This window comes from Acanthochromis polyacanthus, chromosome 19 (assembly GCF_021347895.1).
Source record: "Acanthochromis polyacanthus isolate Apoly-LR-REF ecotype Palm Island chromosome 19, KAUST_Apoly_ChrSc, whole genome shotgun sequence".
Taxonomy (NCBI): Eukaryota; Metazoa; Chordata; class Actinopteri; family Pomacentridae; genus Acanthochromis; species Acanthochromis polyacanthus.
In genome coordinates, this window is record NC_067131.1 from 27965215 (window position 1) to 27980513 (window position 15299).

A 15299-nucleotide genomic window follows, 5' to 3' on the forward strand; every position below is an offset into this window, starting at 1 on the left:
CTCATTTCCTCCCTCCCCCCACACGCCAGTCAGTCATTAACATAGTGCATGTAATAGCACCAGAAAGCCCCGTTTCACCGCTTTCAGGGGCAATTTGAATGATTAAAATCGTACGAAGTAGCGAGGCGTTACGGTAATTTAAAATACACGGTGTCGCAGTTGATCTCTGTGGTGGACAGAAGCATCATCACCACCAACTTTCAGGCTTGAGTTAAGTTTTTGCAGGCCTCCCTGTACATGTACTTGTGTGTTTTTCAGGTCCAGCGCTGGCACCAGGGCAATGAACACTTTGGGCGTGCCTGGCAGACGGGGGATGTGGTGGGCTGCATGGTGGATCTGAACGAACACACCATGATGTTCACGCTTAATGGAGAAGTGCTGCTGGATGATTCTGGATCTGAGCTGGCCTTTAAAGACTTTGAGACAGGAGAAGGTCAGTGCTGTACTGAACAAGTCACACTAATACAGCTGTGTGTTATATGCACATGTAAAGACAACGTATAGTATAAAGTGTTGTTTCCAGTCACTGCTACAACTTTGAATTTTCATTGATGGAATCATTTAAATATGTTTTTGTCACAAAAATCCATCATACATATGGGCATCTTCATCATTTTATTATATCGATAAATTATTCTATATCTGCGGGGTCAAAAATAAACATACAGCAACATGAATTATCAGTTTTGATGATGTAGACTGTTGCATTAATAGATTTTCTTGGTGGCATGACCTTTTTACTTGTCGTGTGATTACAATTGACTACAGCTGTTGACTTCTCTGAGCCAGTTTAAAGTAGGACCGTTTGATACACTCATCTGACTCAGCCACAAACACTTCTTCTATTGTCAGATGAAAAGTATGAGGTATTTGGCTACAATGACCAGAAATATATTGGGAGGAGAGAAGGTGACCCAAGAACACCCAAACTACTCTCAAGCATGGTGGTGGTAGTATTATGCCCTGGGGCTGTTTTGGTGCCAGTGGAACTGAGCTTTACAAAAAGTAAATAGAATAATTGGAAAGAAATATTGAGTTTACATTTTTCAGGACAACCTAAAATTATGAGTCAGAAGGTTGGATCTTGGATGGAGATGGATGTTCCAACAACAGACTGACCCAAAACACACATCAACAGTGGTACAGAAACATCTGAATCAGGCTAGAATGAAGGTTTTAGACTGGTCTCCCCTCAGTCAATCAAGAACGTGAGGACTGTGTGGAAGAAACAAGTCTGAAAGAGAGAAAATGTAGTTGAACTGCACCAATTCTCTCAAGAGGAGTGGTCACAGATGCAACCAAAAGCTTGACTGGAGCTTGTAGACTGCTACCAAAAGAATGTTGTTCAGAGCATCTTAAAGATAAGAGAACACTGACTACAACTGTGTGCAATGTGTGTAAATCCATACTTTATCAAATTTTCTGAAGATTTTGCTTTTGTTTCTCTATTGACAAAGTGATTATGGAGTTTTTTTAAATGGTTCCTTTATTCATGCTTTTACAGGAAATAATACAGCAAACTTGTTTACCAGCAACCATTTTAGTATTTGATTGTTTCTGTGTGTTCCAGGTTTTATTCCAGTATGCAGTCTGGGCGTGTGCCAGGTGGGGAGGATGAACTTTGGTAAAAACGTCAGCACTCTGAAGTACTTCACCATCTGTGGCCTGCAGGAAGGCTACGAGCCTTTCGCCGTCAATATGAACCGGGACGTCACCATGTGGCTCAGCAAGAGGCTGCCTCAGTTTGTGCCTGTGCCCCCCAATCACCAACACATTGAGGTGAAGGGAGTCACTTAGAATATACAGTGTACTTAGTTAACACTATGTGGCTAATGTCTGGCTGAGTATGTTGTTAGTGTGGATTTTTGGTAGAACTTTCAGCACTTATGGGCTCAGATACATTTCAAAGCATCAATACTATCAAACGTGTTCTCTCCCTCAACACAGAGCTGCTTGTAACATGCAAAACTGTCAGCACAGACAGAACAAATGTTCCTTTTTCAGGTGACCAGAATAGATGGAACAGTGGAGTCGTGTCCGTGCCTAAAGGTCACCCAGAGGTCGTTTGGCTCCCAGAACAGCTACACCGACATAACCTTCTACAGACTGAGCACGCCCATCGAGTGTGACGAATCCAGATCCTCACCTAGCAGCGCTGTCTTCTCACCAAAGAGGGTAACAGATACTGTGTGTAATGCACACACTCGGATGCAAACTGCCATCTGTTGTCTGTCATGGTCCATAAAAATATTTGCTGCACATTACCTTGGATTTCTTTACTAACCTCGCTTTTCTTCCACAAATTTTGCAATAATTCTACAGTGAAATCAGCTGAACTTTGCAGCTCTAGGACTTGTATAGGATATAATTTCATATCTGTGTTAACAAACATATTTCTGAAATTTCTCCCTCTTCCAAATTACTTACTCCCCATCATGAGTAGCATTTTAAATCTCGGCAAACTGTTTCTAAGTATATATCTAACTGATCTATCTCCACCCTAGTAGCTCAAATTTGATCTGAGATTTATGGAGTTCCTAGAATGCTGTGAGAAGGCTACTTCCTGTTACAGCAAAGTTACATGTAAGGTGTATGACTGTCTTGTTTCTTCAGGAGCTGGAGGACTTTGAAACTGTGTCAGACTTTGAGGTCCTGATGAAGACGCCTCACGGTCACAACGGCCCCAACGGACCTGACAGAGATGAATTCAACAACCACAAAGATTACAACCAGGAGAAGCCGTCAAAGCTCAAACAACGGTACACCCTCTGCCATCTGAATTGTTAACAAAATTACATTTAACATATTTTGAAACAGTTGTGTCACCCTTCTGTCACTGTGTTTACATATTTTTAAACCTGAACCAACCATATGATCCACAAGGTTCACACTGAAGAGAAACAAGCCAGACAACAGCTGTCCTTCGTCTGCACGTCTCTCAGAGGAAGTGATGGCTGACGACAAGGATAGCTATGAATTCCTCATGCAGGCATCTACCGTAAGGCACTGCAGTTTCAAACTCACAACATGCTGCATGTCTCTGATAACCTGCCATTGTACATTTGCAAGTACAGCTACAGATTGAGTTCTGTGTTGATTTACTGTTGGATAATGTGTTGTGAAGTCTTTCAAGAAAGTAACTGTGATGATGGACAGTGGATATAAACTTGGCATAATTGCATGCCTTCTCTCTCTCTTTTTCTTTTTCTGTGCAGCACTACTACTCAGTCCGGATCTTCCCTGGTCAAGAGCCCAGCAGTGTTTGGGTGGGCTGGGTAACTTCTGACTTTCATCAGTACGACCCAGGCTTTGAGCTGCACAAGGTCCGAACTGTCACTGTTACCCTAGGAGACGAAAAGGGCAAAGTTCATGAGAGGTTCGTCAAGCAGGGATGAACAGCATGTGGCACGATAGCTACAGGTTGTCTGTGCCATGTAATCACCAAATGTTTAGTTTGGAACACTTTCTCATCTGCTTGTTGGTGTAAATATCCAATTAGTACCAGTGGTGGAATAAAGTAAAGTCCTGCAGGTACAGGTCAGAAGCTCACCTATTTTCAAACCTCAAAATGGAGAAAAAATGTGATGTCAGTGACTTTGAGCGTTAAGTCAATTTAATTAGAGTCAAGTCCAATCAAGGCATCATTATTTGACCATGACATCGTTGCTGCATTTCTTCCCAACTGTTTCTAGAGTTTAATCATAACGGTGCAAAAAATTGAAAGTGAAAGTCTAGTGAATTGCAGTTTTGTGGATAGAAACACCTTGCTGATGAGAGAGGTCAAAGAAGAATGGTCCGACTGGTTGGAGCTGACAGAAAGGTCACAGTAACCCAGAGAACCGCTCTTTACAACTACGCTGAGCATATAAACAGCTCAGACAACCAGCCACCCTCGTGGTGAACTGGTTTCAAGAGAAGTCCTCATCAGGTGCCACTTCTTTGCTCTCAGACAGCCTCAGTTCTTGGGGTCATTGATTCAAAGAATATTGAAAACATTCCTTTTAGATTCTGCTTCATTCACAGATTCTACAGCTGCACATCCATGCTAGGTAAAAGATAGGCAGTGTAGTGGCTAGCACTGCATAAAGGTTCTTGTGTGGGTTTTCTCTGCATGCTCCAGTTTCCTCCCACAGTCCAAAGACATGCAGTCTTGGTTCTCTGGTTATTCTACAATGGCTGTAGTTGTGAGTTTGAGAGTGTACGGTTGTTATTCACTTTATGTTAGTCCTGTGATGGCCTGGCCACCTGTCCAGGGTGTCCCCCACATAATACCAGTTGGGATATGTTCCAGCCTCCTGCGACCTCTACAGGATAAAGCAGGTATAGCTCATGGATGGATGCACACTCATGTCACCAAATTCCTGTTTTAACACATCCATTTCTACCGTGATGAAGTTGGATTCAGATCTGGAGGCTGTGGAGGCTACTGATGTTGGCTGAAAGTATTGTCATGTTCATCAAACTGATTTGAGGAGACTTTTCTTGGTGACATGCTGCATTGTCCTGCTGGAAGTAGCCATTAGAAAATGACCATAAAGAGATACAGGTCGTCGGCAATAATAGACAGGCTGTGGCATTCAAACCATCACAGACTGGTATCAAAGGAAACATTTCACACACCATCAAACCACCAGCAGCAGCCTTTATTGGTGACAAAAGGCAGATGGGATCCATGGTGTCATGCTTTTGATGCCATATTCTGACACAGCATCAGTGAAACTCGTTGTGGTCTTCAGCTGAAGTACCCAATTACTTCAAGGCTAGACATGTTGTCAGAATCAGTGACGGCACATTTTTTCCTTATTATGATTTCTGCAGGATGTATCGTTGGCTGGCTGGATAATTCTATGAATTGCAGGTGTTCCTACCAAAGTGCTCTGTGACTTTTTACTTCATGTGGACAAAATCCCAACAGCTAAACATGCGTTGTGAAGCCAGTCATTTAAGCAATAATCCATTAAATCTGTATGTTTTTTACCTCTATCAGACATGGATGTGCCACTCTTTCCACTGTGTCCTACAGTATAAAACGCAGTAACTGTTACATGGTGTGGGCTGGAGAGAGCAGCAGTCCTGGTCAGGGCAGAAACAACAACGGCTTAGAGATCGGCTGTCTGGTTGACACAACAAACGGTTTGCTGACCTTCACAGCCAACGGCAAAGAGCTCGGCACGTACTACCAGGTAAATATTTGATATAGTGTCTCAGGTTTTTTACATTCCTGAATTTTTCTTTCATCACACCAAAATAAGTCCCATTTGTTTGAGCCTAATTGTTTTTTGTACTTGCTCTATTAAAAAGATGAATACTCACAGTGTGTTTTCCTGCACCTGTTGTTGCTCGTAGTCAAACAGACTTCAACCAGGAAAGAATACACTGCTATTGATCACTCATTAGGTCATAGTTGAAAACCGCAGCTGCAAATGTCAAGATCAGTTAGCTTAGATGCTAACTGGAAATCTCATCTGATCTTGATTTGTAAGTTGACAGCTGGCAGTATACGTTTCTTCATATTGTCTGTTGTGTCCCTGCCTGTTCAGCTTCCAGTCTGCAACACAAGGGCTTTGCTCTTCTGTCATCCATTCCATGGTGCTGCGTACGCTTACATGATGATCTCACTTTAACTTGATTTTTGACTACAAAGAAAGAAAGACTAGTTGGACTAATGATGCACTCCTCTGCACAGGTGGAGCCCAGTACTAAGCTGTTTCCTGCAGTCTTTGCCAAAGCTACCAGTCCGAATGTCTTCCAGTTTGAACTGGGGCGTATTAAGGTGTGTGGATTCTCGGTTATCCTAAGAGGTTCAGTTAAAAGAAGTTTCTGATGTCATCCCATCCATTGGACGCACACACTTACTTGCTTTTCGTTAAAATCTCAAAGTCAAACTGAAGTATTATTCCAGGTCTCTTCTTACTGTGAATTCCAACCAGTTCTGTTGTGTTGGTTGTTCCCATCAGTAATCAGGTTTCCCTGTAGTTTCTGTAGCTCCTTCCTAATAAAAACCCCTCTAGTGGCACCCAGTAGAATAGATTTTGTGCTTTTGTAATGTTCAAAAACCCCAGAAGCCAAATGCAGACAGGTGAAATAAACAAAAGTAACTTCAGTTGAACTTAATGAACAGCTTAGTGAAAGCTTGCAGGGCTTGACAAAATAGTCAAACTTTATTGATCCCCCACTGGGGAAATTTACATGTTACAGATGCAAAGCAAGACAAGAAAAACAAAGTAAATTAAAACTAAAAATACATAAAGACTGTACACTTTTCCCATGCACATATGAGACATGATGAATGTACACATGGATATGTACAGGTATGATGAGTAATGTACCAAATTGAAGGACACACAATGCAGAATTGTCGTGCTACATTTCAGTTTTTACAAACAAAAAGCCACTAAAGTTTCATACAATTACTCAGGTAAGGTTCATGGTTAAGAAAACAAATCCAACAAAACAGAATGCAAAGCTAAAAAGACACGGGGAGCTCTAAGGATGCAGGATAGACAGGTGGCAAACATGCAGAGAACCAGGAGTCAAGCCTGACAAACTGGACCAAACTAAAAGAGGGAGACACAGGACGAGACATCGGTGAAAGTAATGAGGGCAGGGCAGACAGTCAAGAAAAGGAGGAGGTAGTGGTACACAAGGAAGGGGAAGTTTTATATAAATCCATCAGGAAATAAACTATGGAAAAAAAACAGACCAAAACAGCAACATAGACACAGAAATGCTTGAAAAGACCCCCTCTAGTGAAAATCTAATTTTTAACCTTAACATGTCCGTGTGATGTTTGTAGGATGAGCAGTAGTGGATGGTGAGAGAGGGAAAGGCTTCATGAATTGGTCTTAAAAAAGCCCTGAAGTTACATTTATGACATTTTAAGACAGAAAGTGTTGTCATGGAAAGGTAAATATTTTCCAGATTAATTTAAAGGGGTTTTATCAGCAGCTAGATAGACTTTAAACTCTCCTGTTGCAGTTCATGTCTGTTGGATGTGTTTTTAGTGACACCTTGTGCCTGGAGGGGGAGCTTACAGTGAGCAGGATTAAGAAGAGCAGCAACTGTGTGCCTTAAAATTCACTTTCTACACTGAGCAGATCAAAATGAATAACTGTGATTGAATTAAAAGAGGACGATAATGCTTTATTCTTGTTTTCTTACATCGTGTCGGTTTGAGATGAGGTGATGTCTCATATACCAATGGACTCTAGTGTGTTGATCACTTGGTTTGGAGTTTTAAAAAAAACACCCACAGTGTCCAGTTGTGGCTCATGTGATAGTGTAATCCTGTCCAACATGTCTGTGTTCTGGCAGAATGTCATGCCCTTGTCAGCTGGTCTGTTTAAGAGTGAGAGGAAGAATCCAGTTCCCCAGTGTCCTCCACGGCTTCATGTCCAGTTTCTCACTCCTGTCCTGTGGAGTCGTGTTCCCAATCACTTCCTCAAGGTACTGTAGCAACTTCTACTATGAGATAGATGTTAGACTGGGGATGTCAAACATGTCAAACCGACCCTCCAATTGACCTCCAATTAACTGCAATTTGTAAAATTAGTAAAACTATAAATTTAAAATAATTTCGAGACCATGACAAGTTGTCTTGATCATAAAGTAAAATACTAGATTGCTCATTGTTCTTTTGTCATTTTGTGTCTCATTTTTGTCTCTTTTTTGTTTAGTTTCATGTAATTTGTCTCATTTTTTATTGTTTTGTTTCTTGCTGTTGTCTTTATCTGTCTCATTTTTGTATATTTTGTCTTGTTTTTGTTGCATTTTGTCTTTGTCTGTCTGATTTTTGTTATTTGTCTCAAGTTTTTATTGTTTTGTTTCTTTTTTATCTCGCTTGTGATTTTTGTATCTTTTGTCATTTCGTGTTTTGATTTACCGGTATTCATTTTGTGTATCGTTTTTGTCATTTTGTTACATACTTTCGTCATTTTTTTGTCTCATTTGTTCATTTTTTGGTTGATTTATAACTTTTTTGTCAAATTTTTCTCTTTTTTGTTTAGTTTCGTGTATTTATCTCATTTTTTGTTGTTTTGTTTCTTGCTTTTGCCATTTTCCGTCTCATTTTTGTAATATTTTGTCTTGTTTTTTTGTTTTTTGTCTTTTTTAAAGTAAAATACTACATCGTTCAGTTCCACATACCTGTGACTAAATGTTTTGTCTCTTTGTAGATAAACTGATCTGGAAGTATTCATGTGTAAATGATAAACTGGGGCATAATGTTGTCAAAATGTAATTTATTTTTCTTAACAAATTTTAGGGTGTTCATAATGTTTTGTGACAAGATGGTTCCTTAAATGTAAACATTTTCAGAATGCATTATTTTGCACTAAAATAAAGGGGAAAATGTGGAGTTGTGATTATTTCTAGGTTATTATGCTGTGATTTTACTGGTCCAGCTCACTTGAGGTCAGATTGGGCTGAATGTGGCCCCTGAATTAAGATGAGTTTGACACTTCTGTTTTAGATGTTTTTGTGCAAGCCTTATCTTAGTAGAACCGTATGGAAGCTATGAGATCAGTTTAAATAGTTTTATGACTCTTTATTCTGTACTGTAACTACACAGAGGGCCAATCCTGAGACGTTTCCTGCTGGTTATAATTGGAACATAACCTTGATGCATTCTGTGTTTGAAAGGCTAACTGTTTTTGTCCAGGTCTCTGCATCCAGAGTGAATGACCGACATGGCTGGCAGGTCCACTGTAATGAACCGCTGCAGTTCATGTCTCTGCACATACCTGAGGAGAACAGGTGGAGTAGCTGCAGTGACTCGCACACCTTTTCAGCCTCTCTCCATCTCATTTCTCATGCAGCGTCTCTCTGTGTGTCGTTCAGGTCGGTGGATATCCTGGAGCTGTCGGAGCAGACAGACTTATTAAAATTCCATTATCATACTCTCAGACTGTACTCTGCAATCTGTGCTCTGGGAAACAATCGGGTGGCTCATGCCCTCTGCTCCCACGTTGACGAGGCACAGCTCCTGCAGGCCATCGAGAATAAGTATATGCCAGGTAAGAAACGCAAGCAACATTTCAAACGCTGTGCTCACCTCTGCTGTTGTGTATTGTTGTTATGCATGTCAGCATAATGCGTTATTTCTCCAAATTTACTCATTCAAAAGTTGCTTTAGAAATAATTCCAACCCATTTGCTTTTTGTGATTTGATCTTTAAACAAATTAAAGATTGTTTTTTCCTTGTTAATCTGCTCCCATTAACCTGTTGGGATGTGGGCAGTTTGGCTCATTCTTCTTCACAGATATTGTCATACTGAAGGGGAACCTTCCGTAATCTGTCCCACCAAGTCCCTGGTTTGTCTGCTGGCTGGTGGAACCATTTGCTCCCTGTCATTCTGCTACTCCAATTCCACATTTTCTGTTTCTCTGCACTGTTTTTATCAAATACAGGAAAAAGCGATTGAGCCCAAAAAATAGTCTGTGAAAAAATAAATAATAAAAACAGCAGAAAATTTATTTCTTTAAGGTAAGTAGAAACTAGGTAGACAATTTAGATCCACTACCAAAAGGAACAAAGGCAGACACTAACCATGTACAGCCATATGAGGAATACGTTCATGTACATTTTACTGCCAGTGACCTGGTTAGCCTGTAGTCCACCTCCAGCTCATAGCCAGCTGAGATAGTGTCTCCAGTGGCCCTTAACAGGAGGAAGTGGCTCTAACTAATGGATGGATGGTACAGCAAGGTTTTAGATGTGGTCTGTTCATTAAGAATGGTAATGCTGTGTTATAGTTAATGTTCCTGTCTGCCCGTTACCACAGGTCTGCTTCGTGCAGGCTACTACAACCTCCTCATCGACATCCACCTGAGCAGCTACGCAACAGCTCGCCTCATGATGAACAATGAGTACATTGTTCCCATGACGGATGAAACGAAGAGCATCACCCTGTTCTCAGATGAGAAGAAGAAACATGGCCTGCCCGGCATCGGACTCAGCACCTCCCTGAGACCCAGAATGCACTTCTCATCCCCAAGTTTTGTATGTAGCACTGGACCATCATGCCGTAACAATGGTGGCAATGGGTCCGGATCAGGAGACTTTTTCCAGTACAGCCCAGAGTTCCCCTTAGATATACTGAAAGTCAAAACCATTGAGATGCTGACAGAAGCAGTGCGAGAGGGAAGTATGCATGTACGGGATCCGATAGGAGGCAGCACAGAGTTTCTCTTTGTCCCCCTCATCAAACTCTTCTACACCATGCTCATCATGGGTGTTTTCAAAAACGGAGATCTGAAGAACATCCTGCGACTGATTGAACCATCTGTGTTCTCTGAACGAGATGGGCAGGAGGAGCTCTGCATGGAGCTGGAGGCTGTGAAGGAGGTGGAGACTAAGGGAGGAGGACAGGATGGTGGGAGCAGCATGCCTAAAGAAGGCCTGCTGCAGATGAAGCTACCAGAGCCAGTAAAACTCCAGGTAACGCTCAGTACATTCTGTCAGTTTGACATTTTATTTTAAATTTCACTGTAATTCAGTGTCCCTCAACCACAGGGATGAGACGATGTGTCACATATGTACTGTTCACACAGGATTAGTATTACCTGGGACTCTCTGATAATTTTAGAGATGCTGAGTTTTTCTTGTCATAGTCCTTGTTCAGCAATCTCTTAAAAGATATGAAGTCTCTCTATGAACAATATTTATACAGGCATTGATGAAATAGGGCTTCATTCTTTCTGTTCATACTGGCAGTTTTTTTTTTTACTAATGTGCTTTAAGGCTTCTAATATGAATGGAGAACACAGGTGGAAGATACCATCTGATTTGTCTAACTCAGACTGCTAAAGCCTCACAATAACTTAATAATAATAAAAAAACAGATCTGATCTATAAACTTTGCCCATTTTCCGCAGAATGAGGACTTCAGTGTTTTATGTTTTGTCATTTATACTGAAGTTCTAAAAGGGACTTCCTAATGGCCACTGTTTAAAATATGAACAAATAAAGTAATCAGCAAAACTATGGTTTTAAGAATGACCCAGAAGTGTGACCCTGCTCTTTATCAGGAAGAGGGGATCAGTTAGAAACATGTCTGAATGCTGTCCAGCTGGTTCAAAATCCAGCCAAAAATAAAGATGATGCATGAAAGAATAGAAACAAGACAGACTCTAGTAACAGTAAGTCATGTTTCTTAGAGATGAGGGAAAGATCACTGACCACAATTTACACCGTGTATTTACAAGTTCACAATCATACTTTTTTCTTTGGAGTTTCAAACTAGTGCCTTCAAAAAGTTGCTAAATCTTCTGCAGTGACAGTGAGACCAAAGCTTGCTGTCACAGGGATGTATTGCGCTCTACAATCTGACTTTACAGCTCTTTCCTTTTTGTTGTTCAGCCTAAAGTGACTCATCCATTGTGTGATTGTACGTGTAGATGTGCCATGTGCTGCAGTACCTGTGTGACTGCCAGGTGCGCCACCGGATCGAGGCGGTAGTGGCCTTCTCCGATGACTTTGTGGCCTGTCTTCAAGACAACCAGCGGTTCCGCTACAACGAGGTGATGCTGGCACTCAACATGTCTGCAGCCCTCACTGCCAAGAAGACCAAAGAGTTCAGATCTCCTCCTCAGGAACAGGTAGGAAACACCACTGAGAAAGACTAAGACTGGCCGAAAATAATAGAAAAATGAATTAGTAAGGTAGGGCGGGCATGTCAGTAGTTTACGAAGACAGAGTGGAGTAACTACATATTTAATGAACTCTAGAAAAAAGGATTATGTTTGAAGCAGGCATAAACTAACCGTGACGTCACCCGTTGGTTTCAACGCCGAGAAAATGAAGCCCGGATTTTGCTACTTCCTGGTCGCCGTTTTGGATTTTTTGGAGCCAGTGACGTCAAAAGCGTCATCAAACAGACTGGACCGGAGAGCAACTAGGGGCAGGATTGGCTGAGGACTCTCTTATCCCGCCCACATTTTACCGCAGAGGCTTCTGTTGATGTCTATCAAGTATAGCCACACCCCCTGGCTCCGCCAACTTTAACGATTTATTTAAAATTCAGTATTGATTTAATTTAAGATCAGCCACCTGATCTCTCATTTTGACCATGAAAACTAACGGGAAAAAAATCCTGAGCTGTAGAACATCAGTCTATCAAATTTTATTTTCTCCAAAAATGAATTGGGGTCTATGGAGAAAAAGCTTTTTGGAGCCAACCCTAGCGGACGGCGTGATATTGCAAGTTTTTGACACTTCCGGGTGGGCTTCAATTCTGGAGCCAGATGCTACGTCCACTATATAAACAGTTTATGGTTTGAAGGCTTGTGTCCAACCTGTGTACCAGATGCATAAGTTGTAATATCCCAATTTTATGCCTTTTATCCTAATGATTGTCATAAACTTTTACCAAAACCAGGTAAAATAACACTTCTACAAAATAGGTCCTTAATTCTACTCACGCTTTTTTGTAAATTTCAACAGATGACCTTGCAAAATAAATCAGCATTTACTGTTGTGAACAAAAGTTTAGATACATCTCAAGATGAAATATATCATGTCATTCTTGAGTTCGCAATGACTCTTACAACTCTTGATTTTCAGTGATGGAATCATTGAAATGCACGTCTTTTTATCACTATAAACAGTCATGTGCTTTGGCCTCTTCATAGATTCATTGTTGATCCTCTGAAATTATAACTAAACCTATTAAGTCAATAACATACAGCAACTTGAAATATCAGTTTTGGCAATCACATTTTCTTAGCGACATGACCGCTTAACTTCCTGTGAATGATTACGATTGACCACGGCTGCTGACTCCTCTCAGTCAATTTAAATAGAGACCATTTGATTCACTCATTAGACTCTGCTACAAACACAAAACTGGGAAAGTCTGAGGAGCTCAGTACAGACCTGAAAATCAAATCACTGTCTTATACTAGTCAGGGGAATCACTTGGAGCCATTTTAAAGCAGCTGCAGATGCTGAAATTGTCAACAATATGGTACAGTTGTGTCACTGCCACAATCAGGAAGCAAACATAACCTATTACCTGCTGCTGAGAGACAATTGGTCAGGATGGTCAAGAGTCAAGCCTTTAGCTCAGACTGCTTTATCTATTGGTACTGTTTTATCCAGTATGATTTAACATTCTGCTATTGTCTCGATACAGTTTCTACAGTTAAAGTTATTAATGTGGCAGAACAAACTCAACTCTTAAGGTTTCAAAACCGAGGAGAAGAAGCGACTACATAGCTTTAGCTAAAACCAACAGAATGAGCACAGTCACTCCGTTTTCCATAAAAGAAAACCCTCAGAGGAGAATTTAGGCACATCAAGTGGATAAACCAAAGAACACATGAGGAAATATTCTGTATTTCTTTAAATACCAGTATTTCTGCTTGTCAATCCTGGACACCCCTTCTACTCCCATTTTACTCTTTACACATTTACCTACACAGTTTGTGAATCTGCATCACAGTGATTGTTAGGCTCTTTGTGTGTTGTATGTGCAGGCATTTGTGTTCCAGTTACCAAATCAAATATCTATCCAATAAACCCGAGAAATTAGTGTGACCATTTTCCTGAATGAAACCCTTTCTGTGTGATGTAAGGCCTGTTTCACACCTACATGTGTTTTTTGCATGCATTTTCTGAAGTCCTTCACCTTACTATGTGATGACATACGTTATGAAAATGAGCCATTTAAATGCATTTTTATTGAAATGAATTGCAGATCAACATGCTGCTGAACTTTAAGGATGAGAAACAGGAGTGTCCCTGTCCTGAATACATCAGAGAACAGCTGCTTGACTTCCATGAAGATCTGATGAGACACTGTGGTCAGTTTCACAACCATCCGAACAATCGTCTGTCTCAATAATGTCCGTACGCTCTACGTGCATACAGCATGTACTAATCTCACCGTTCTGTCAGGTATAGAGTTGGACGAGGAGCGAGGCATAGACAGTGACAGTGACGCCACCATACGAGGTCGACTGATGTCGCTGGTGGAGAAAGTGGCCTATCTGAAGAAGAAGATGGCCAATCTGCCAAAGGAGAAAAAAGACAGGAAACCCAGTAAGACCTTTGCATTACACCACACAGATATTTGACAATTCATTACTCTCAGTATATAGTTTGTGAATGAACATGCTTTATAACTTAATCTGCAGATTTTCTTGACTTTTACTAAGTAAATTTAGGCTTTGAATAGAGGAGTCATTTTGTTTTTAATGACACCAAAGACCTGTTATGTTGTATTAGCTGTAGGCCACATTTTAGAAGTTACACCAAACATCAGGTCAGACCGAACAGAAAATAACCAGCCAGACACTTCAGGTCTATTAGAGATTTCAAAACATCACGGATACTAGCTAACACTACTGAAATATATTAGTCTTGTTTTAAAATACTGGATAAAGAGAGATTCATTAGTCGGTCTGATCAACTAAAACATAAAGAAGAAAGCAAAAGACACAAAAAAATGGAAAATAAATAAAAATTTTGGCTTATTTTCTTGAAATCTTCCCTTCCTAAACCTGTGTCTCCCTCCTCTTCTGTCTCCCTCTTTATTTCTTCTACAGGTACATTACAGCAGCTGATTTCAGACACGATGGTCCGCTGGGCCCAGGAGTCAGTTATAGAGGATCCAGAGCTGGTTAGAGCCATGTTTGTCCTGCTGCACCGCCAGTATGACGGCATCGGAGGGCAGGTTGGTCTGATTGTGTGTTCATTGTAACAGAAAACCCATACCGCTGATGATACTGTTCATGCTGTTTTAGTGGAATATATCAGCTTATACTCTGGTATCTTCTGTGGCTTCAAACACACTTCAACCTCATTGTAGTATTTTAATTAGACAGCTTTGTGTTTTTTAATAGTAGTAACATTCAACTAAGTGCAACAGTGAAAAACATGCGGTTGTTCATTATCATTGACAGCAACAAGTTTTTTCTGAGACCCTGTACAGCACAGTCTTTAATAATAATAAGTTATTTAGCGTTTAAATTAGGGCTGGACCCGAATATCCTGAAGATCCGAATATTCGTAAGCTACGGCGGTATCCGGATATTTATTTTGGTATCCGAATATTCGGCCACGTTACCGCTCGGTAACGTCCAATATTCGACTTTACCGGGCGGAACAAATATGTGGCGTTACTGTCTTCCCTCCGCCTTCGACCCACATCGGCTCATATTGGCTCATCCCGTCGTGCTCCTCCCCCCAAATGAAAACTGGAATTTTCGGAGCTCGTCTCTTCCCTTCACCTTCGGCCCACTTCGGCTCATCTCGGCTCATACACCCGAATGACCAGGTTGCTGCCGACTCTGACGTC

The 15299-nt window shown here is 41.0% G+C and overlaps 1 protein-coding gene across 1 annotated transcript in view; it reads left to right on the plus strand.

The window, feature by feature from the left end:
• The window catches only part of ryr2a (ryanodine receptor 2a (cardiac)), a 183409-nt gene that overhangs the window by 96180 nt on the left and 71930 nt on the right, over window positions 1–15299 (plus strand). Inside the window, exons 28-43 of the mRNA XM_022208750.2 lie at window positions 259–433; window positions 1571–1779; window positions 2005–2175; window positions 2614–2759; window positions 2884–2998; window positions 3216–3376; window positions 5024–5183; window positions 5687–5773; window positions 7315–7446; window positions 8660–8754; window positions 8839–9014; window positions 9783–10438; window positions 11398–11598; window positions 13698–13803; window positions 13898–14041; window positions 14548–14675. Coding sequence (XP_022064442.1) covers window positions 259–433; window positions 1571–1779; window positions 2005–2175; window positions 2614–2759; window positions 2884–2998; window positions 3216–3376; window positions 5024–5183; window positions 5687–5773; window positions 7315–7446; window positions 8660–8754; window positions 8839–9014; window positions 9783–10438; window positions 11398–11598; window positions 13698–13803; window positions 13898–14041; window positions 14548–14675 — 2862 coding nt within the window. The remainder of the gene's footprint in view (window positions 1–258; window positions 434–1570; window positions 1780–2004; window positions 2176–2613; window positions 2760–2883; window positions 2999–3215; window positions 3377–5023; window positions 5184–5686; window positions 5774–7314; window positions 7447–8659; window positions 8755–8838; window positions 9015–9782; window positions 10439–11397; window positions 11599–13697; window positions 13804–13897; window positions 14042–14547; window positions 14676–15299) is intronic.